Source organism: Tachysurus vachellii, chromosome 3 (genome assembly GCF_030014155.1).
Source record: "Tachysurus vachellii isolate PV-2020 chromosome 3, HZAU_Pvac_v1, whole genome shotgun sequence".
Taxonomy (NCBI): domain Eukaryota; kingdom Metazoa; phylum Chordata; class Actinopteri; order Siluriformes; family Bagridae; genus Tachysurus; species Tachysurus vachellii.
Genome location: NC_083462.1, coordinates 32,774,541 through 32,800,191, shown reverse-complemented (window position 1 = coordinate 32,800,191; position 25,651 = coordinate 32,774,541). Strand labels below are relative to the sequence as shown.

At 37.8% G+C, this 25,651-nt stretch overlaps 1 protein-coding gene across 1 annotated transcript in view; it reads left to right on the top strand.

The window, feature by feature from the left end:
- LOC132843507 (cilia- and flagella-associated protein 58-like) overlaps positions 1-25,651 on the top strand; it is a 171,690-nt gene that overhangs the window by 113,254 nt on the left and 32,785 nt on the right. The window contains exons 8-11 of the mRNA XM_060866885.1: positions 12,401-12,512; positions 13,863-13,967; positions 20,492-20,611; positions 22,154-22,273. Of these exons, the coding sequence (XP_060722868.1) occupies positions 12,401-12,512; positions 13,863-13,967; positions 20,492-20,611; positions 22,154-22,273 (457 nt within the window). The remainder of the gene's footprint in view (positions 1-12,400; positions 12,513-13,862; positions 13,968-20,491; positions 20,612-22,153; positions 22,274-25,651) is intronic.

Here is a 25,651-nt window from a genome sequence, read left to right as displayed (position 1 = left end):
TTGGTTTTCTAACAATAAAGCAGGGGAATTCAGCTAAAAATTTCTAAAGGTCCAGCTACATCAAATTCCTTGCTTATAGGGATACAGGTAAACTAACATGACTGAAAGATGGCAACAGTTACATTTAATGCTTAATTATTAGTGATTCGTTCATGGCTATAAATGAAATACATCAATTTGTGAGTGTGAGTGTTTTTGACTCAAATCATGGCCTATGAACAGCTGAAACAAGTACTTTAAGCTTGAAGTGAAGAATAAATGCATACGTCTCTACCATTTCATATTTAAAAATTCTTTTCTTGTTGATAACTTTTGTTGATTAACAAGAAATAGTCTCACTTCGCTTATGACACAATTTTCTGTTGCAATATTTTTGCTATGTCGGCACATGAGCACGGTCCACAAGCTGGCTACTCCGACACTAAATTCAAGCTAACGTAGTAAGTAGTAAAAATGCAGTAAGTTTAAATTGTATGGAGCCCCACCTCCTGGACATGTCAGAAAGATGAAGCACTGATATTTACACATTATAAAGCTGTACAGTGATCAGTTATAATTGTACTAAAACCAATACTGGGCTTTCATTGCTTAAGAATCAAGACGGGGGCACGGTGGCTTAGTGGTTAGCACGTTTGCCTCACGGTAGAAAATGAGATATATATATATATATATATATATATATATATATATATATATATATATATATATATATATATATATATATATATCATACACATATAGCCTGGCTAGAAATTCACAACAATTAAGGTCATCTTGTAAACTACAAATTTGCAACTGAAGGCCTGTGTCTACGTCCCCACTAGCAAGCAATAAAGTGACAGGTGGCCATTTTTCTATGTATGTGCAGGTGACTCCAGTAAGCAACAACATGACCAGCTACATTTGCATTTATGTTTTCTTAATTCTGTGCAAATTAAATACAACATACTAAGCAACAACCTTCATATCTTGCAATTAGTCCTTATTTTTTGTTTAATGCGCATATGCTTACGGTTTCATCTTATCCTGACACATACAACCTCACTTAAAATATGTATAAAGACAAAGTGAAGTAAAATAAAGCTACAGTAAGAACCGAGTAGCACAGATTCTTGGTGCCTCTAGCAAGAGTACAGTTAACCTGTTTAATCATCTGCCAAGGAAGCTAGTACAAGAGATTTTAATCATTAAAAAAAAGAATGCAAGGCCATAAGCCAGTGATTTAAAGGTTTCTGAAACCGGAATGTTGGCTTCAAGAAGTTAAAACTAGCATATGTTTATGCTAATGCAGTGAATGTTGACTTGCTTTCATTTTATAAATAATCTTTAATTTGATAATTAATTTTATAGATTGTTAATTGCTAAGTAAGAAAACGGCAAGCTATGTACGTTTTTCTTACTACTTACTCTATTTGTTAGCCAGCTAATGTTTTTTAACTACTGCTGTCATAAGAAAACAGCTGGATGCTGGATGCAGAGTGATGAGATTTCTTTAATGTGCAAAATCAACAACTAAACCATGAAAACTTACTGGCAAAAACTAAGTAGATAAAGACACTAAGATCAAGACTACACAAGCTGATGTAAAAAAATTTAGAATCATAAGAGAAGCATGAAGCTCTTTTCTTTCAAAAGAAAATGTATTTCTGTCGTCCTTCTTAAATGTCTTCACTCATCCCCAGGTAGTAAACAAAAAAGGCAATATCCAGAATGCTTTTTAACCTGTTATAAATTTATAAAATTAACCTGTTAACCTGTTATAAAATTAATACAATTTATAAAACTATATTTGTATTTTTTCTAAAAGGTTAAATCCTTTTTAAAGTGAGTTTAACCATGTAATTTCCTTGTGCCTGTGTATTTCTTGTGTCTATAAAATGTTTAGCTTCTCTTTTCCACCAGGTTTCTGGTAACCCACCTCTCATCATGCGTCACTTCAGCTCCTTTATTCTACTGGCCCACTGCATTCACTTTGCTGATTACAATTGGAGAGATACATTTAAGAGCATGCAATATAAACCATTAGACACATGTCCTCAGTCTTTGATGTCCATCCATGTGTGTGATGTGCATGTCCTCTTACACATGTGTAGCAGTGATTTTAAATGCGAGTCTCTCTTTAATGAGAAGCTTGTTGCATTTGAAAGATTGGCTCACTGGGCGTGAAAAAAAGATGGTTGAATTAACGATGTTCAGTAGGTTCTTATACTGTATGTGTTCTTCATTAATTAAGAAATATATAAATGGCTGTGAATAACAACCATTATCCTGCCAATCATATCCCAGTTCTTGTCTGCCAGCCTTAAAATGACACACTGTGTTTTTCCTCCATGTCCACCCCCTACCGATTTCTACTCTTTATCTCTATTGTCATTATGCTTACATAATTGCTCTTTAAAATTGGAATGGCAAAAGTAGTGAAAAATGTGTGTATATGTATATGGTAAATAGACTAAACTATAGTATGGATATAGTTGGGGGAAGAAAGTACACACTCCTTCAAGTCTATGTTTTTGTGTTTTTTATCAGGGCCTAAGTAACAATTTTGTGGTTCTCACCAATTTCTAGAAAAAAGTAGACAAAAACTAATAATTCAATATCGTGTAGAATCACATTGAGCAACTTGAAATAAATATTATCAGTCTCTCACATCGTTTTAGAGAAATTAGTCCAACCCAATTTGACTCACACTTTGGAAATGCACTTGAGATCACTGATGTTTAGGACTTTTTTTATAAACAAATCTTTTAAGATCCCACCACATCGTGTCATTGTGGTTCAATGAGGCCATTGAGATGCTGATTTGCTTGTGTGCTTGGTATAATTGACCAGTTTCAGCCCAGTTTGAGCTGCTAGGCAGATGCCATTACAGTACATCTGTCTCAAGAATATTTTGGTATGGAGTTTATTGTTTGCGCAATGACTGCAAGTTTCCAATTTCCCATTCCCAAAACCCAGATCATCACTTCTCCAACACCATGCTTGGCAGTTAATATAAGGTGTCTCATCTACACCTTGGACTCATCAGTCCAAAGGATATTTTTCCACTGCTTTTCTGATTTATTCAGTAGCAATTTTGCAGAACCATGTTGCAGTCATGCTGACATTATTTTTGGAGAGAAGGAGCTTTTTTCTAGCCACTTTTCCATGAAAGCCATGCTTCAATCTTTATCTGATTGTGTTGTCATGAATATAAATATTTAATGTGCTTCCAGAGGCATGCAGGTCACATGATTTAGCTCTTGGTTTTTCTCTGAGCATTAAACAGTCTGACCTTAGACTGAATTTGCTGGGACACCCACGCCTGGGAAGATTGGCAACTGCCTTGAAGACTCTACAAATGTTATTTGTCCTTCTCACTGTAGTAATGGTAAATATGAAATTGTTTGACGATGGCCTTATAACCCTTCCCAGATTGATGATTACTATCAATGTTGGTTTGCATTCTTGGGAAATAAAATACTACATATTAAATTATTTGCATTTTTGTTCTGGTCACCTGAAGCTGTTTGTTATGTATAGACTATTGAAAGGACAATCATTTGTTATTTCGGCCCTATAAAAATATAGAACTGAATGATGGTGTATTTTCTTTTCTCCCATGACTGTATATGTACCTCAATCTTATTCTTTTCATTACATTCTAATTTTAATTACCAGGTCTTATCTCTATCTCTTCCTCAGTTTCTCTTCCACTACTAGTTGGGCTAGGTGAACCATACAAAACACACCATATGTTCCTCTCAGTTCCTGGCTCATTAGGTGCCAAGCTACTTACACTGGGGCTGCCTTACATTCTGTAGGCAGCCAGATAGATCCCCAGCAATCTCTCTGCTTTACTCATATCAGCTTTAGCACTGAATATGCATTAGCTAAACGTTACCTGGTAGTTTGCTCTGGATGCTCTATTAAAAATATTTGGAATATTTGTGATGCTTTAAGTGATTCTGGTCTTAATTTATCTGTTGGTGCAGTATTTGTGTTGTTCCAGTGAGAAGTTAGTGGTTGTTCCATGATGCCAGAGGTGGGAGTAAGTCACACATGTGCAAGTCACAAGTAAGTCTCAAGTCTTAACCTTCAAGTCTCAAGCAAGTCCGAGTCATTTTTTGTGAGAGTCAAGTCAAGTCAAGTCACTGCTTTATGTCAAGCAAGTCACTGGCAAGTCATACATATGTTTGATGATTTAACTAAATGTATATATTAAACAAAGTTTAATCTACAGTATTTATGGACTTTGAGAGTTTTATTTGCAACAAAAAATGATTATATGTATTTATTTTTAAAAGGTGTCCACATACAGGTGAGTTGTAAATACAATAAAAATCTACAAAGCCTAAGATGTAAATGTAACTGAAATAAGGCCAACATAAAAGCATGAAAAGTTTCAATATGCCTCAAACATGGCAGAAGACCATGGAAAAGTATATATATATATATATATATATATAAGTACAATGGTTTCTATGCAACCAGGCATTCCTTTTTAATGGGACATGAACACATCCTTAAATTAGATCCTTCCTTTTTCACAACAGAATAACAACAACAATCAATCATGTCAATCAAAACATGTAAATTATTGAATCACACAAACCTTGAAGTGAATTAACTACTGGAGAGAGAGAGAGAGAGAGAGAGAGAAAGAGAGAGAGAGAGAGATGATTGGAGTGAGTGTAATTTATTAATTAAAGGGGTAGTTCACCTAAAAATGAAAATTCTGTTATCTTTTTCTCACCCTCATGATGTTACAAACCTGTATAAATGTCTTTGTTTTGATGAACACACATGTAGATATTTTGAGGAATGTTTGTAACCAAACCATTCATCAGCCCCATTCACTTCCATAGTGGGAAAAAGAATACTATGGAAGTGAATGGGGCTCATGAATGGTTTAGTTATAAACATTCCTTAAAATATCTTCCTCCGTGTTCATCAGAACAAAGAAATTTATACAGGTTTGTAACATCATGAGGGTGAGAAAATTATAAAAGAATGTTTTTATTTTTGGGTGAACTAACCCTTTAAATTGAATGCGTGTGTGTGTGTGTGCATGTGAATGCTGGAAAAGAATATGGCTCTGCTTGCAACTCTGAAGTTTTTTATATTTATATTTATGTTATTTATATATATATATGTGCATCCCCATAAACGATCCATACGCTTTTCACGCAAAGCCTAACAATGAAGACCAATTATAAGTGCTATTGCAAAAAAGCTGACATTTCCACATGAACAGTGACCAACCATTTACACTACATTGTACTTGCAAAAAATTAAATTTGATAGAACTTTGTCACTCAATTGTGAGTGATGTGGTCGCATACTGCTGTTCTTCTCTTCTCATCTTGCACAAAATCCCGGTACCCGAACGTAATTATTTTTTGTGTAGCGCCTTCCATGTTTCGTCACGACTGTTAAGGTTTATTAGTTAGTGCGCGCGCGCTCCCTCTGCTTGCCTGCTGCGTCACGTGGTTAGATTACGCTCTTGTGTGCGTTTAAAAACAGATTTAAAAACAAAATAGACAAAGATAAAACAAAAACAAAAAACAATTTATTTCGAGTCATTTAGCTCAAGTCCGAGTCAAGTCTCAAGTCATGAATGTCAAGTCAATGTCAAGTCGAGTCTTTTTTTAATATTTGTCAAGCAAGTCTCAAGTCTCAAACTTGCGACTTAAGTCCGACTCGAGTCAAGTCATATGACTCGAGTCCCCCATCTCTGCATGATGCTATTATGGGGGACATTGCAACCATATTTACTAGGGATGAGCCGGATACTCGGCTGAAACGAGTATCCGGTACGGATAAAGCACTTCTGCCGAGTACGAGTATTATACGAGTAATACGAGTCAATATCTGTGCTCGGATTGAATGAAAATCATCATTGGGTATCTGATTGTGTCAGCGTTCTGTGATAGGCTAGTCACAGCGCCCCTCCCCTACAGTGATAGGCTAGTCACAGCGCCCCTCCCCTACAGTGATAGGCTAGTCACAGCGCCCCTCCCCTACACACATACAGATGTATTGTGTTGCTGTGTCTCACTCTGCTCACTCACAGTCACACACAGAACAGCTCTCTGTCTCTCCCTCAGTCACTCGGGTTCGCGGGTCTTTTCTGTTAACGTTTAGGGTTTCTTCAGCTTTTTACTTCGGGTTGTAACGTTAATAATACGTACTTACTAACCAGTAGAGTTCTGGTAAGCGTGGGTTCGTTCAGACGTGGTGCTTGCTTGGTAGAATGCGACTCGCATTGCGTCTCTGCCTGTCGGAGATTTTTTTCTTTTTTAAACCTTCAGCTGTCTCTAACCAGTAACCAGACACTGAGTGTCTGACACGTTTTTGCTGTATTTCATAAAAACATAAAGGTAGTAAGCTAGTGTTATAAATATTACAAATTAATTATTACCGGTTAAAGCCCCGCCCATTTCAAGGCAAATCCCGCCTACTTCTGGGTTAGGCCCCACCCACTCCGAGTACAGATACAGATACGGATAATTCATATGGTTAACAGATACAGATATAGATACAGATAATGCTGTACTCGCTCATCCCTAATATTTACATAAAGTTTATTAGGAGAAAACTTTTCAGTGATCTTAACAGTCTTCTAGAATATGATTTTCTTCTTTAAAAAAAAAACAAAAAAAAAAAACATACTATATTCATAAGAAATCGAAAAACAGAAATAGTGGCAACACTTTGAGTTGGGCTGAAAGTTCCAGGACGCAATGCAGCTTACATGATGAGAACAATTTCACTGATGGTGTACAGTATTAGAATAAATATTGCAGTTTTGTAATGTTATCTGCTTGAGTAGAGCGTCAAGTGAGCTGAACAGGCTGAAGGACGAAAATGCTACTGCATCACTATCTTGAGGTATCTTCAAATAGTTTCCACTGGTGTCAATATTAGCTGAAATTAACAAATGGAAAACTCAGGAATTATATTATATGTATTGACTAACATTGAATCAATTATCAACATGTGCCCACTACTTACTCAGGTGTCCAAACAGAACATTTTAAACAGATGTTTAATGTGTTATCTCAAACAGTCTGGCTCTTTTGCTCTCAATGCCACATATCTCTGCCTTTATTTAATACAACATAGAATCAGATATAGCCATCATCTCCATCTCTTGCCGTCTATTTTTATATTGTACTTTATTACTTTGCCTCTTATCTTCGAAATGCTTACTATTTCCTGGAAAAGCTTCACAATCATTTCCTCGGTAGCTTTGCCTCGGTAGCTTATTCAAAACACAGCTTCAGCAAACTTTCATAGAACAATCAGAAATACCAAAGGTTTTACTCCGTTGCTCCACTGGGCGCCCTTATCGACTAAGCATGAAGTTCAAATATCTGTTACTGGCTCTGAAATCTAAATGGGTGACAAGTGAGTTTAAAGTGAATATGTGAAGTTCTTTTAAGTGCCATTGCCCAAGGCAGAAATATGTAAGTACCAGTGATTTTTTTTCCCATGTGTGGCCTTACTAAAATCATAGTCATAACCTATAACAGATCTAGGAAAGAGGCAGTTAAGGATAATGCAGAATATCAGTGAACATAGAGAAAAATAAGTGTAGATGCAATATGTATAAAGAGAACAACACAAAATCTTTCCACTTTTTATGCACTAATTTGGAATCATTGTTGAAAATGCTGAACATTTGATAAAAACCAACTAACCCAGATTCAACGCTGACTGTGGAATGGTTGACGGTTCTGGTATTTCAGCAACTCCTGATCTGCACAACACTCTCTAGAGTTTGCATTAGGAATAAAAAACATCAACAACAACCAACAACAACAATAAAAAAGGTTCCTGCAAATAGAAGTTAGAAATTGAAGTTTAAGATGTCAGGTATACAAATAACCACTCCTTAAAGCCATGAAAAGCATAAAAGCATCTCAAAACACAAAACATTAAATCTTCATTGAAGAACATATTAGAGCAGGAATTTGAGGCTACAGTGGGTACAAATGTGCTGAAAGTGGAAAGCTGAAGATTGGGAAAAAATTTGGATGACATGCTGATTATAGATCCTTGACCTTCATTAACTACTGTATGTTGTGTTAAATCTTTTTTTAAAGCACCTTGTAGTGATCATAACTGTCACCGGTCAGCATGACCACCACATGCACATGCACACACACACACACACACACACACACACACACACACACACACACACACACACACACACACACACACACACACAGAGCTTTCTTTAAAATCTTCAAACTCTGATGTCCTCAGAGCAAGTGCTTGATGTTGGTTCAATGAAGGAGGCTGAGTAGGAGAGCGTTCAGCAAATGTGTTTTCCAGAATTTGCTCAGGCTTGATTGCTCTGCTTTCAATTGCTTTTATATACACTTAATTGCAAGTTGTTTTTGGGTAAGGGAGTCGGCTAAATGGCATAATAGAACGGTTCTTTGCTTCTGATTGATGTTTCCGCAATATGCAAAAACATATTTTACTCCTCTTCTTTTCTTGCTGCTTCTGTTGAAAGAGGTCAGGGCAAAAAAACAACAAAAAAATCAAATCTCTTTCAGCACACAAACTTTAATTTCTATGCCACTTTATTGATTCTGAGTGTGTGTGTGTATACATGCTTATGTTTTGCACATTGGAAAGGTGTTGATTAAAGTTTAAGGCAGTCATACGAACCCTGTCATTCTCAATGAATCAATCCGACCACATTTCTTTCTCAGTCGCTCTTTCTGCTTCACTGTTTCCCTGCATTTCAAGGTGAACACTTGATTTGAAACTGAATGACAGATCGAAGAGTAGATGGAAAATGAAAGCTGAAATACTAGAAATACTAACGGAATACACTCCCGAACTCCCCAGCCCACACCTACACTGATTTATTTATAATATCAAAAGGAATAATGACACTGACAAGGAAAGATAGATGACTTCTTTTCAGTTTGGAGGCAGTGATGTATTTAGTAGGTTTTTGCCTCTGATGCCGGAGCGTTGATGACTGAAAAATAAGCATTTTGCCAACACTGCAATTAAAATGCATAAATTATCTTCATAGCCAACAAAGCAAGTGCAAAACAAAAAGCCAATATAAAAATATTATTTAGTTAAATAAGACAATAAAACAACAATGGGATATACTACAGAATAACAGTTTTCTTATTAAACATTTTTGAATTATTGAATTAGAATTCTTTATTGGTTATATTTCATATCCCACTTGTCCATAATGTTGGTAAATTGGCCAATGATGCTATTTTTGGGGAGGGATCATATAGATCGTGCTGCTTTTTGATGATTTGATAGCACCATTTAAATTATTTAATTGTATAAGTCATTTTCAGTTTCTAGAAAATGTTCAATGTTCATGAAATATATCACAAATTTACACAACATCTCTTCTATAGGACTAGATACTAAATGTCAAGACCCCTTGTGTTTGGTTCATCGATGAGGACATGATCGAAAAAGCTCATTTTTTATGCTTTGTTCATTTAGTTTAAAAATGAATATTATGAATATCATTCTAAGTATGAAGATGTATTTGGTGTGCGACTGTATTGATATGTTCCTGCGAGTCATGCTCGAACAATCCATGTTTAAATTAAAAGCGTAGGAGTTCAGCAATAAAAATAGGCAAAGACGAGTTTCAAGAAAACACAGAGTGACTCTGACTCAGTGGAACAACAGAACTCAAGAAAACTCAAGAATATGCAAAAAAAACTTTTCATGAATATGGATATGCAAGTCCTAAATTATATATCTGAAACGGAGATTGGAGATTAGTCAGGGCTCAAGTTTGCAAACTTATATAAGTTTGAGGTCAATTCTCCTGTTATGACCCTATCCAGGGTTGGGCTGCACAGTGTGAGAACAATCTTGGGGTTAGGTATAAGGTGGCACAGAATATGTATATAATCCAGAACTGAGTCACACAGAGGCAAAAGTTAGTTAAAGGTCACGTATTGAGATCTAGAAAGGCCTCTGAGATCCAGTACAATGAAACTGGGGAAAAATTAATGGTGGAACAAGGGCAAAATAGCAAAGAGAAAACACTGGTGTTAGGGAATAGCTAGCCTCAGACGCTATGCCTACGGACCGTTGGCTGAATGTCTGAAGCATATGACAGAAAATTTGGAAACACTTCCGAAGTCGTCATCTGATCAGTTGGATTCAGTCCACCTCAAAACAAAACTGTCATGATGCTCTACTTCCCTCATTGTAAAAACTGTTGTGTTTACAGCTGTGACAATAAGTTCTTATGAGTATCAGCTTAACATTGTTTTTTTCCAAATTATGCACAGTACACAGTATAGACTCATTACTTTTCATGACATTCTTAAATGAATGATCTAAGGTTGCACACCAGCCTGTTTATGTAGGTTTTGTAAACTTTAACATTTTCAAGTCCATAAACTTGATGCTAACAAATTGTGATTGGTTGCTTTACATGTCAATCAGCAGCCAATTGGGTGGTCCTTGGTGAATAGCTTCTATGGAGTCCATTTTGTGGCACTGAGATAGATAGACAGTCATACATACAGACAGACATTTTCCTGATGATAAAAAGTAGTTTAATGCTTTTTCAGCAGCTATTACCGAGCCACTGATGCTAAGTTGGCAGATGAGCTTTCACGATGTTTATTTGCAGAGTGAATTACCACTGTAGCAGGTCAAAGACTCTTGCCGAACGACATTGCATTTACATCAAACGTCACCAGTTTGAGTACAGTATGTATGTATGTGTGGGTGCTGCAGAGAGCACGCTTGTGTGATTGCGAGGTTTAAAGTGCAGATTTATGAAAATGTTACACATTTCTCTTGCTTTTTTTTTTCAGGGCGCAGTTACTGTATAGTGTATTGCTTTGTTTTGTTTGTATAGCAGTATAGCAAATATTATATTATATACAGTTGCAATTAGAAATATTCAACCCCCAAAGAGTTTTAAGGATTTCTGAATAAAAATCTTTTCAAAGTGCAGGATTCTGCTTTGGATGACTTCTTTATGAGTTAAGTGATGCATACGATCAACACAGAAAAATGTATGATGTAGTATTTGTGTGTAACAGTATATTTTGTTAACATAACCATGTCACAATTATTCAACCCCTATATAATATTGTTATTTTTAAAGCTTTCTGACAGTTTTTATGGCCTGAAGTGGAGCTGAAACATCATTAAGCCTTTGGGAACTCTATAACAATCCTTCATTTGCTTCGGCTGTGATGCGTACAGTATATAAACCCCAACCATGAAGGCGTTCAAGGTGAGTTGCAATCATGGGAAAGACAAAGGAGCTTCCACAAAAGCTGAGAGAGGAGATTATTTCATCAAATCAGAAGGGCCTTGGGTATAAGAAGATTTCCAAAATATTTAACATTCCAAGAGACATCATTGGGAGCATTATAAGGAAGTTTAAAACTTATGGAACAGCTGCAAAGCTTCCTGGCCGTGGAAGAAAGCCCACAATTTCATCAAGGGCCCTTAGCAACTTAGTCAGGACAGCTAAGAAAACCCCCGTGTGACTGCAAGAAATGCAAGGTCATTGATGATGTGGGGCTCCTGTTCCAGCAGGAACTGGCAATCTTGATCGTGTACCTGGCATCATGCATTCCCAGAAATACCAGGTCATTTTAAAGAAGAATGTGATGCCTTCTGTGATTATTAAAGACTAGCCATTAAATCTTATAGTAGGCATTATAACATACAATTTATGTTGACAAATTAAACCTTGGTGATCAATGGATCTTCCAGCAAGACAATGATCCCAAGCACCCCTCCAAATCAACTAATGCTTGGTTGGGGAAAAGATGCTGAAGCATCCTGGAGTGGCCTTCTCAGTCACCAGATTTAAATCCAATTGAATATCTTTGGTGGGATTTAAAGAAGGCAGTTGCAGCATGGAAGCCATCAAACATCACTGTTACAGACTTTTGCATGTGAAGAATGGGCAAAGATTCCAATGGAGAGGTGTAAGAAGCTTGTCATCACTTATCGAAGTTTGTTAGAAGTTATAAAAAATAAAGGACACTAAAATTGTAATGAATAATACTGCACATGCTTATGTGTTACAAGAGTTACAATTTTCATTTAAACTTCAAAGTTAAGTCAACTTCTGTTGTCAAACTAACTTGTATGTATCAATAAATATTTTTTGTTATTTCACAAGGCTTTTTTTTCATTGACTTTCATGATCTTTTATCAACATCACTATAATGAGTTGAGGTCACTTTTGAGGTGAGGGGGTTGAATATTTCTGATTGCAACTGTAATATAACATATTAACTGGTACAGAGAGTGATCATTGTGATGTTTGTTGCATAATGTAACACTAATCTTTGTGCTGTTTGGGCCTTTGCTTGATTTTGATGAGTAGATGGGTGTCTTATGTCTTTCTGTTGTGTCTTGTCCATAGGAATGAGGTGCGCCACATTCAAAAGGAGCTGCTTAAGGAACGAGCAAGATGTAAAAGCTTGCAAGAAGAGCTCGAAAATTCCATGCATCATTATTTCTGGAGAGGACTGGAGGTGTGTACTTTATGTTGGTATCAAGCTCTGTTCAGATTGGGCTGCTTGGAGTATTTCAGGGAGTGGAGTCCTGAGATTAAATTATCTTTTACCATGTATAAAAATTTACAGGTTATATACATACTGTCTGAATTAACAGGTTCCTATGGATTCCTAATTTCAGTTTGGAGGGACTTTAGTGTTTTTTCTCTAGGAGTAGGAGGCATGACCTCCTACAACTTAATTGCCTGGCTCAGAATACAGGACAAATGACTAATATGGGGGCAGACTGGATCCTCCGTTTTCCTAATTTCAGCCTAGTCTTGAACTTTTTTTAATGATCCTGTGTAGGATAATGAAATGGTTCAGATTATTTTAAATAGTAAATTCATTTTATAAATGGAATATTCATTTGATTTTAAAGTAAAAATTCTTTTTAAAATAGACCTTTTAAAGAATCAAATAGATTCTTTGAGCAATTTTAATGAGCAAGCCAGTGGTGACAGTTGCAAGAAAAACTCCCCAAGAAGGCATGAGGAAGAAACCTTAAGTAGAACCAACACTCACAATGGAACATCACATCTTCTGGGTGACACCAGATGCCATTATAAATCATGACAATATACTGTTGTAGGAATATAAATACAATCATTATAGTCCTGGTGTGCTGAAAGCATAAATAGGAAGCTGGGGATGAATCATTTATGATTGCAGCAGCATTTCTTAAATGCATACATAATTAATAGCATATACAACAAATCATTATTCAGGGAGGAGTAGATTGAGACTGTGTCTCATATAAATTGTAACTCAATTTAGATGTTATACTTCTAACATTTATAAACTAAAATACTTGAATGTAATTCATAAGTAATTAAGGAAGAAGTCACAGAACTGTCTGTGGAAGATTTTTTTTTATCTGAATAATAGATAAAAGATAAACAAAAGGTATACAATTAACAATTTTTATTTATTTATTTGTTTGTTTGTTTGTTTGTTTGTTTTCTGTACATTGATTATTAAAGACTAGCCATTAAATCTTATAGTAGGCATTATAACATACAATTTTGCTGAATGACATAAATTGCATCATACTCTCATGCATCAGATTGTTGATCATAAATAAAGACACCTAGTGTAAGTTGCTATTAGTGTCCCTTAGCCTAAATACATGTTCTTAGTTCTCTTCTGATAGTTGAAAACATCAGACATTTATCTCACAGCTCCTTGAGAAACTGAGGTTATGGGAAAGTCACCACATTTAAGGGCAGAGTATTAGACTCTTTCATTCTGTCTCCTTGGCTCTTTTTTGATTCCTTCACTATAATTGTCTCTCTTTTCCTTTTCTCCCTCTAAATGGTTTCCCTGCAGGGGAGTGACCGATGGAAAATTGAGCTGATCCAGAAGACTCAATATCTTACGCAGGGCCTGATAGACAAAACCAAAATGGTAGCGGAGAAAGAGTTTCTGCTCAAGGTAAACATCCTGCTTTCATTCTTAACCCATTACAACCTGTCACGTCCAATTGGCTGCTGATGACTCATCAAGCACTGGTGGGGTCGGGTCACTCAGAAAATCGATTTGCGAAGGCCTTGCGAAGAGTCTCTCTCTGTCACAAGCTTTCTAAAGAAGAACATCTTTATTAAACACTCAGTTTCTAAAACACGCAGCATGTCAGTGTTCTCTAGGCTTTTACAAGCACTTCTCAAAAGAATAGGGAAAGTAATAGAATTATAAAGCACAAGTTTAAATGGAATGTGCAGCTCTTATGTGTCTTCACTTTAGAGAATAACTGAGCATTTGAACAGAAAATAATCTGAGCTAGGTCTAATCTCTATTTTGCACTTTTTACACTATCCTAATTGATTTTAAAATTATAATCTCACCATGATAGTTAGTGTCTTTTTTTTACACTTTACAAATGTATTATTTAGACAATTTATTTATCATATCTAAAATGTTCATGGTTTATGTTTCAGAAATTCGTTAAGTATAGGGCTTTTGGGTGTCATTAGAAAGTGTTCCATACAAGGAGTTTTAATCCTATTATGCTACATCTTGATTTATAGTTTGAGCTTGTGGTAGCTTAGTGGTTGAGGTGTTGGGCTACCAATCGGAAGGTTGTGAGTTCGATCCCAGGTCCACCAAGCTGCCACCTTTGGGCCCGTGTGTAAGGCCCTTAACCCTCAATAGCTCAATTGTCTAAAAAAAAAAAAAAAAACAAGATAATGTAAGTTGCTCTGGATAAGGGCTTCTGCCAAATGCTGGTAATCTAAAGTAAATGTAGCTTTTTTGCCTGTCTCTACTGTTTAGAGAGTCGCTGGACACGGTACTGAACTGGTGTGGGTCGGTTTTTACCCAGTCAGGGAAATGGCGTTTCAGTTTTTTACCCTGTACCTTTAAACTAATCTGGGCTGTGGTGTTGTGACCTTGACTGCCCACTACACAGGGGTGTATGTCAAAACAGTAGAACCAGGTGAAGGGTAAGGGACAACTGGTTAGGTAATATCTGATGTCCTCTTAAGGCCTCATACTCCTTTGGCACAAACACTGCTTTGTAGAAGACAATGTAAAATTAGCTCCACTCTTCAGGTGTTTGAACCTAGGGCTCTGGACTGGGCCTGGTGGTAATTTAATTTGTTGTCTTGGGACTTAAGTGCAGTGCTAAGAACCAAGGTTCAAGTCATTCACCCTGGCTATCCATTGCAGCTAAGCTGGCCTACTGTACAGTAAGGAGAAAGAGTGCCTTAATATATTATGTCCATGGTTCTGAGAGAGCCTGTCATTCTGCTCTGCTCTGCAGGAGATGAGGTTTGAGTGATGAATACACTTAACTGTTATTAACCCATTGTTTATGAACAGAGAACACCTACAGTAGCTCTTTGTTTGATGTTTCTATTTACAAGATTAATCTATGAGCTTATTCAACTCCTCGAGCATTTTTTTGGAGCACAGCACATCTTCTCATAGGATATAGCAACACACATGCAGCTTCTAGCTAGTTACCCCATCATACAACATCTACCACTTGAGAAGTGTGAGGGCTTTCATATGATTCCTCCACAGCATTCTTTTTGAATTGCTGCTCATTCTACGTTACAGGGCATGGACACACTCAAAGGAAAGCATGAGCAGACCACAATTAGTTAGTGTCCTTCTGGTAGACCGGAGTGGGGGTAATGCCATCCATCCCACCCACACAGCATGGACAGTTATGCTTTCTTTGACTCCAGGCCATAGTTGGCTGTGGAATCACTGGGATTCAATCTGTATAGAATGAATAGTTGTGTTGTACCACTGTGGGGTCATTGCTACCCTTCTTGAGTGAAAGCCTGAGAGGATTATTCTGAAACTCCTGCTTGATGGCATATGCATTTCTTGTAGTTGCTGTCCGTAGGGCTTGGTTGGTTTCTGGCAACTTGCATATTGTTAAACCACAGGGACTGTGGTACATAGCATTGTGGACTCCTCCTCCCTCTTAAGCACAGTGAGCAGCTTCGAGTGCATGAAAATGAGAAAGTCAATCTGTTGGAAGACTTGGAATATTCATATAGTGTCATGAACCACCTGGGTTATGCCCTTCACCTTAGGCATCCTCTGCAGGGAAGCATGGAAAAAGGTACTATGGTATTACTCAAGGGCCTTCATAATCTTTAGGGCCTTAACCGATGACTGATGCACATCAGCAACTGCTCTTCAACTCACTTTTTTGTGAAAGGACTACTATATAGTTTTTATAGATAGATCCATCTGCAAAATCAGTTACTAGTTTAAGACAATGTCAATAAGAAGATAGCTCTTCATGAGGAGCTACATCAATCATTTACTGTTGAAAATCAACCATTTTGACATTAGAGGAAAGACAATTACAATCTAGCCATGGGGGTCACAGTCCAGTGACTTCTGTGCCGGTCCCAAGCTCGGATAAATAGAGAGGGTTGCGTCAGGAAGGGCATCCGGCATAAAACATTGCCAAATCTAACCATGCGAGTTGTCAGTAAGAATTTCATACCGGATCGGTCGAGGCCCGGGTTAACAACGACCGCCATCGGCGCCGTTGACCTACAGGGCGCCGGTGGAAATTGGGCTACTGTTGGTCGAAGGAGTAGAGGAGGGAGGAGAGTGCACAGACAGAGAGAGAAGAGGAAAGGTAAGAGTGTAGGACTGAGAATAGGGACTCTGAATGTTGGTACTATGACAGGGAAAGGTAGAGAGCTGGCTGATATGATGGAGAGAAGGAAGGTGGATATACTGTGTGTACAGGAGACCAAGTGGAAGGGTAGCAAGGCTCGTAGTATAGGAGCAGGATTCAAGCTGTTTTATTATGGTGTGGATAGTAAGAGAAATGGGGTAGGTGTGGTCCTGAAGGAGGAGTTTGTGAGGAATGTTCTGGAGGTGAAGAGAGTGTCAGACAGGGTGATGAGTCTGAAGTTAGAGATTGAAGGGGTGATGTTGAATTTTGTTAGTGGTTATGCCCCGCAGGTAGGTTGTGAGTTAGAGGAGAAAGAGAGATTCTGGTGTGAATTCGATGAGGTGATTGAGAGTATTCCCACGGGTGAGAGAGTGTAGATAGGAGCGGATTTTAATGGACATGTTGGTGAGGGGAACACAGGTGATGAGGAGGTGATGGGCAAGTTTGGAGTTAAGGAAAGGAACCTTGAAGGACAGATGGTAGTAGACTTTGCTAAGAGGATGGACATGGCTGTGGTTAACACTTATTTTCAGAAGAGGGAGGAACATAGAGTGACTTACAAGAGTGGAGGTAGGAGAACACAGGTAGACTACATCCTTTGTAGAAGAGGCAATCTGAAAGAGATTAGTGACTGTAAAGTGGTAGTGGGAGAGAGTGTAGCCAGACAGCATAGGATGGTGGTGTGTAGGATGACTCTGATGGTCTGTAAGAGGAAGAGGTCAAAGATAGAGAAGAAAACTAAGTGGTGGAAGCTGAAAAAGGAGGAATGTTGTGAGGAATTTAGACAGAAGTTGAGACAGGCTCTGGGTGGTCAGGTAGTGCTGCCGGATGACTGGGAAACTACAGCAGAAGTGATCAGGGAGACAGGGAGAAAGGTGCTGGGTGTGTCATCTGGAAGGAGGAAAGAAGATAAGGAGACTTGGTGGTGGAATGAGGAAGTTCAGGATAGTATCCAGAGGAAGAGATTAGCCAAGAAGAAGTGGGATATGGACAGGACTGAAGAGAATAGACAGGAATACAAGGAGTTACAGCGCAGAGTGAAGAGGGAGGTGTCTAAGGCCAAGCAGAAGGCATATGAAGAGTTGTACACTAGGTTAGACACTAGAGAAGGAGAGAAGGACTTGTACAGGTTAGCTAGACAGAGGGATCGAGATGGGAAGGATGTGCAGCAAGTTAGAATTATTAAGGATAGAGATGGAAGGGTGCTCACAAGTGAGGAGAGTGTACAGAGGAGATGGAAGGAATACTTTGAGGAGCTGATGAATGAGGAAAATCAGAGGGAAAAAAGAGTAGAAGGGGTGAACTTTGTGGAACAGGAAGTAGATAAGATTAGAAAGGATGAAGTCAGGAAGGCTTTGAAGAGGATGAAAAGTGGAAAGGCAGTTGGTCCTGACGACATCCCGGTAGAGGTCTGGAAGTGTCTAGGAGAGGCAGCAGTGGAATTTTTAACTAGTTTGTTCAACAGGGTATTAGAAAGTGAGAGGATGCCTGAGGAATGGAGAAGGAGTGTGTTAGTGCCGATCTTTAAGAATAAGGGTGACGTGCAGAGTTGCAGCAACTATAGGGGGATAAAGTTGATGAGCCATACAATGAAGTTGTGGGAAAGAGTAGGGGAAGCTAGGTTAAGGAAGGTGGTGGAAATTTGTGAGCAGCAGTATGGCTTCATGCCCAGAAAGAGCACAACAGATGCAATTTTTGCTCTGAGAATGTTGATGGAGAAGTATAGGGATGGTCAGAGGGAGTTGCACTGTGTGTTTGTAGACTTAGAGAAAGCGTATGACAGGGTGCCAAGAGAAGAGCTGTGGTACTGTATGAGGAAGTCAGGAGTAGCAGAGAAGTATGTCAGAGTGGTGCAGGACATGTATGAGAGGAGCAGGACAGTGGTGAGGTGTGCTGTAGGTCAGACAGAGGAGTTCACAGTGGAGGTGGGACTGCATCAGGGATCGGCTCTGAGCCCCTTCCTGTTTGCTATAGTGATGGACCAGTTGTCAGAGGAGGTCAGACAGGAGTCTCCTTGGACGATGATGTTTGCAGATGACATTGTGATCTGTAGTGAGAGCAGGGAGCAGGTGGAGGAAAACCTGGAGAGGTGGAGGTTTGCGCTGGAGAGAAGAGGAATGAAAGTCAGTCGTAGTAAGACTGAGTACATGTGTGTGAATGAAAGGGAGGGAAGTGGAACAGTAAGGTTACAGGGTGAAGAGGTGAAGAAGGTACAGGAGTTTAAGTACTTGGGGTCAACAGTCCAGAGTAATGGAGAGAGTGGGAAAGAAGTAAAGAAGCGAGTGCAGGCAGGTTGGAGTGGGTGGAGAAAGGTGTCAGGAGTTCTGTGTGATAGGAAAATATCAGCAAGAATCAAGGGGAAGGTGTACAGGACAGTGGTGAGACCGGCCGTGCTGTATGGTTTAGAGACAGTGTCACTGAAGAAGAGACAGGAGTCAGAGCTTGAGGTAGCCGAACTGAAGATGTTGAGGTTCTCTTTGGGTGTGACAAGACTGGACAGGATTAGGAACGAGTACATCAGAGGGACAGCCCATGTTGGACGTTTGGGGGACAAAGTTAGGGAGGCGAGATTAAGATGGTTTGGACATGTTCAGAGGAGGGAGAGTGAGTATATTGGTAGGAGAATGTTGGACATGGAGCTGCCAGGCAGGAGGCAAAGAGGAAGGCCAAAGAGGAGGTATATGGATGTAATTAATGAGGATTTGAAGCTAGTGGGTGCAAGTGTTGAGGATGCAGAAGATAGGGTTAGGTGGAGAGAGATGATTCGCTGTGGCGACCCCTGAAGGGAAAAGCCGAAAGAAGAAGAAGAAGGAAAGACAATTACAACCACATAATTGCTGTCACTATTATTGCCAATTCTAAATCATACAACTAAAAAACTAGCTTCCGGACCAAACAATGAGTGAGTGAGTGAGTGAGTGAATCCATCCATCCTTCTTCCCTTCTTTCTTCCCTTTCTTTATAGCCAAGCACCAGTTGTTGTCAATAATACTTACACTCCCAAATCATTTTATGATTTTATATCATAAAAGGAATTTTTTTTAGGAAATTTTATAGCCATTTGAAATACCACCTAAATATTTTATTTAGGAGATTGTATTAGCCATTAGCTTGCTATATTATTATGCTGGCATTGTTCATGTTCTCTTCAACTAACTAACTAAACTAACACCAAGTTATTGGGGTAAGGGGAAAACATCTTAAACTAATCAACAATGAGATTAGTAGACGTTGATCATTTTCAATAATTTATCGTTTTCTAATTTGCCAGCAGTTACATTTTTCATATATTAAATGATGCTAACTTTATCTACACCTTTATCAGATTTATCATTTAACCAGTCTTCAGTGGTTTGACTAACAGAAAAATAAAGAGAAAGAGAGAGACCTTACATTTTATATATAGAACGTGTTCATTACTTTTATCTGTTTATGTGAAAACATTATTTATTAATGTTTTGGCATTAAGCTTCAGAAAAGTACATGAAGTACAGAAAATCTCTACAGTATAAGAATAAAATATAGCCTAGATGGAACTATAACATTTTTTGATATATTAAATAGAAAGCCATGCCAGGCTGTCTGCTTCACCATCAGTCCTCTGAAGAGTTCATTTATTGGAGTATGTTTGCACAGAATACACTCTCGAGCATACTTAATGGAAGAATATTCATAGCTGAAATTAGGGTTTTAATATCCATCTGATGGAGCTGGGGAGCATTTAATGTAGATTTGTACCTTATTAACACACAATTATTTAACACTTTTTTGTGAATGTACAGTATGTCTGTGTTTTGTGTGTGTGTAGGAGAAGGAGAAGGAGTATAATGAACTGAAGCAAAAATTAGCTTGTATGCCCGGTCAAAAGGCAGCTGAACAACTCAGGAAAATTCAGCATACACTGGATCAAAAGAACAAACTGCTCATGGTAGGTTTGAGTCTCTCTTTCTTGTATGCCCTCTCATTTTTTTCCTCTTTGTCTCTCCCTACTCCATGATTTACTCTTTCACTATTAAAGGAATAACCAATCCACTCTGAGCTGCACTCCCCCTCATGCCCCCACCTCAAAATGTCGGGCTTTTATCAGATCATAAATCATTTTCCCACTTTTTTCCCCTCTCTGTGCTCACCCCTCTCTCTCTATCATGGGTATGAATAATTAGTTACCCTTCTGCCTAATTAAGATCTCCTGTGCCTGGTCACAAACAGCTAGAACTAACATCGTCTGGGATTTTCTGTTGCGACTGTAGCTTTTTTGTTGACCTAATTCCTTCATCACTACAAAGAGACCTGGATGCAACAATCTCATTTCACTAGGAGCTACATCAATCATTTACTGTTGAAAATCAACCATTAAACAAAAAGGTTTAAAAATGTGTTTCTAAGACAAACCTAAATACTAGAGCTGGTTTCTACATACGTGGATAATTTTCGATGTGCTACTTCAGAAAATGGAGTTGAGAAAGTGTAAGTGCATGTATGCCAGGAAGGAGGGTGAAAAAGAACAGGATCTGATAAGTGAATGATACATGACCATATGATTAAAATACTCAAAAGTTTTAGTCATTGCCAGGAAGTCAAGAAAGACGGAGCATGTAATCCCGTCCATCCGTCCATCCATCCGTCCGTCTTCCCTTTCTTTAGGGCCAAGCACCAGTTGTTGTCAATAATACTTACAGTCCCAAATCATTTTATCATTTTATAACATAAAATATTTTCAGTGTTTACATTAGCTCAGAACTGTAGTTGTAATTTCTGCACTGTAAGTGTTACTTAAGCTACATACAGGATACCTCTACTAGGGAATTTAAACTTTCGATAAGATTATAAGTAAGGGGAAAACATCTTAAACTAATCAACAATGAGATTAGGAGACGTTGATCATTTTCAATAATCTATCATTTTCTAATTTGCCAGCAGTTACATTTTTCATATATTAAATGACACCTAACGCAAACTTTATCTACACCTTTATCAGATTTATCATTTAACCAGTCTTCAGTGGTTTGACTAACAGAAAAGTAAAGAGAAAGAGAGAGACCTTACATTTTATATATAGAACGTGTTCATTACTTTTATCTGTTTATGTGAAAACATTATTTATTAATGTTTTGGCATTAAGCTTCAGAAAAGTACATGAAGTACAGAAAATCTCTACAGTATAAGAATAAAATATAGCCTAGATGGAACTATAACATTTTTTGATATATTGAATAGAAAGCCATGCCAGGCTTTCTGCTTCACCATCAGTCCTCTGAAGAGTTCATTTATTGGAGTATGTTTGCACAGAACACACTCTCGAGCATACTTAATGGAAGAATATTCATAGCTGAAATTAGGGTTTTAATATCCATCTGATGGAGCTGGGGAGCATTTAATGTAGATTTGTACCTTATTAACACACAATTATTTAACACTTTTTTGTGAATGTATGTCTGTTTTGTGTGTGTTTGTGTGTGTGTGTGTGTAGGAGAAGGAGAAGGAGTGTATTGAACTGAATCAAAAATTAGCTTGTAAGTCCGGTCAAAAGGCAGCTGACAAACTCTGGATAATTCAGCAAACACTGAAGGACATGAACAAACAGTTCAAGGTAGGTTTGAGTCTCTCTTTCTTGTACGCCCTCTCATTTTCCTCTTTGTCTCTCCCTACTCCATGATTTACTCTTTCACTATTAAAGGAATAACCAATCCACTGTGAGCTGCACTCCCCCTCATGCCCCCACCTCAAAATGTTGGGCTTTTATCAGATCATAAATCATTTTCCCACTTTTTTCCCCTCTCTGTGCTCACCCCTCACTCTCTCTATCATGGGTATGAATAATTAGTTACCCTTCTGCCTAATTAAGATCTCCTGTGCCTGGTCACAAAGAAACCCGGATGCAATCTCCTTTCACTAATCTGTAGGTTCTGAAAGACAGATAATCACAAACGTTATATGAGAAACCAACAGAGAACCACAGGATTGATGGCCTCTTAGAGCAAATCTTAACTGATATTAAGATACAGTAAAAACAGTAACAAATGTATCAATCAAACTCAGGATATTGGGACAGGTAAGATAGACGGGAGATAAGGGGTAAATGCTTTGCAGCACCACACAGGTACATAAGTATTGCTTTCTATTGATTTCTAGTTGTTCTCATAAATTAAGCCTCATTTCTATTTTCTTGGCTGTAGTTAGAGCTTTCAGGTCACCTTAAAACACAGTATTGTTACAACCTTTTTGTTTTGTTTTGGCCAAAACACATTAATATCATTTACTACTTAAAAAAACATCTTTATAATAAATTATACTAAATAAACTAAATGTATTTACCTAATATTACACACACTTACATTTCCTGTTTTTGATATACATGAGTGTGTGTTTGAAAAGTTTATTCACATGTGTCTATTTTTCTTAAGGCCAGACTTTGTGTTAACTTTATAGCACTGCTCATGGATCAGTTTTCCTCCTATGGTTTTTTGTAAGTGGTCAAATGAAATCAGGTTCAGCAAATTTGTTCAGAGAATGAGCCCAGGAGTCCCATTCAGTCCCATTCAGAAGTGCTGCTGCAGGCTCAGCTTTACGCTTTGCGGCGAGATTTTTATGGCTATGGCTAAATCTGATCTTACATCAGCACTCTTGCTCTGAGCTCCATTATGAGCACAGGCCTGTTTATTTACCAGCTGAATGCTGAGGCTCCTAAATAAACCTGTTAAATAAAATTCGCTGAATTATTCCACCTTCTTTTTCTTTTTTTAATCTGCAGAAAAGGCGCTTTGCATCACAGAAACCTATTCAATTCTACAGATACTTGACAGACCCCTCGGCTAGACAACACATTTGGGACCTTTTCTGCTTTTTTCTTTTCAACCGGCCTTTGTCTCAGTCTTTAACTTTCCTATTTTCCCTGGGTCTTTTTGACCCGGCTAGAAGATTTTAATGTCATATTTAATGTCATAACTTGGGTTTCCTTCCACATATTTGCCTGAAATTTTGCAGGATTGTTCCAAATTATGAACTTTGCAAGCAAAATTAATTTTGTCTATTTTTGTTGAACTATGTGTTCGTAAAATAAATACTTTGCATTTTGGAACAGCTTGGGTCATTTTGACCTGGCCACATTTAGTGGGGCAATAGGTCACACTTTTGCCCTTTTCAGCGCAATGAACATACATACAGACACATATATACATACAGATGCACACATAAAATGTCCACTAACACACGCACACAAAACACACACTCACGCCCCACACACACACACACATCTACATACACACACACAAACACACACACAAATTGGGCATTGCATTTCATTAGGCCTCCAGAAAAGAAAAAAAAGCCAGACATTTGTAAATATTTCACACTTTTGATATGCCTTCGCCTAGCAGAGGGCAAAATCTGATATACCGAAATGATGCCACACACACACACACACACAGTCAAACACTGTTCAAAGCATTGGGCATTGCAATTCAGTTGGCCTCCAGACAAAACAAAAGCTACACATTTGTAAACATTTGACACACACACACACATGCGCGCACACACACACACACTCATACACACACACACAAACACACACACATATTGGGCATTGCATTTCACTAGGCCTCCAGAAAAAAAGGCCTCCACATTTTTAAATATTTATGATCTACCGAAATGATGCTACACACACACATACACACACACACACACACACACACACACACACACACACACAAGCACTGGGCATAGCAATTCATTAAGCCTCCAGAAACAAAAGCTACTCATTTGTAAATATTTCACACTTGTTAGATGTATTTGTCCAACGGGGGGCAAAATCTGATCTACCAACGAGCTTTACACACACACAGACTTACACACAGACACACACACACACACACACACACACACACACACAAACACACACACACATTTGTCCAGCTGGGGACAATATCTTCTCTTCTCTTCTTCTTCTACCAACAATCTTTACACACACACACACACACACACACACACACACACACACACACACACACACACACACATTGTGTTTTCATATTCAAATCATGTTTGTTTCCTCTCTCTTATTTATAAATTTAGTTGCATCAGTAAGCTTTGGCCTAGAGATATGCTGAGTAATGTTTGACATTTATCAGTCAGTGGTTATCCAAAATAATATTTAATAATTTCTGCTTATTTTACTCAAAACATGGCAAAATTTCATAAGGTTTATCGTTCATAAATTAAGTATAATAAAAAAACATAAGTAGGTAAACGAAGTTTTACTCACATGAAATTATGGCATGTTTTTGAGTGTGTGTGTGTGTGTGTGTGTGTGTAGCCTGTTGTTGGTTGATCAGATGACATCAGGTGGGTAAAATACATATTACAAGTGTAAAATAGATATTACACACAGAATGGTAATAATTGTAGAATTTTTGATTTATAAGCATTCAAGTCACTTTGGCCTGGAAAAAAACAGGTTTTATTATTTGCTGACATTAAAATGGTTTCAAAACAATCTCCTGCCCTTGAAATATACCAGCCTGTAATTTTTTTTTACTAAAAGATTAGGCATTTTTATATATAAATAAGGTTTATTATACCAAATATAAATATTTTTTTTGAAAAATATATGTTAATATGTTGGAAACAAGTTTGACTAAAAAGGTGACAAAAAAAGGCTATCATATAAACTTCATTTTTTATAAGCAGTCAAAACAGACAAGGTCAAGTTGACTCAGCGCTCCTAATTTGTATAGGAGTACAATAGGAGGGTTAAACATTATATACACATAAACGAACAGACACTCAAACACACAAACACACTTTCAGTCCCTCCACTCTTCTTTCCTCTGTATCTTTCCATTTTTCCTTTTCACTTTTCAACTGAAAGTTTTAATTTTGATAGACAGCACAGACTTAAACAGGAAATGAGAAACAGAAACCTGATGATTGCCAGAGTCCACTCAATGTAGCAGCTGGAAATTGCTAAAAT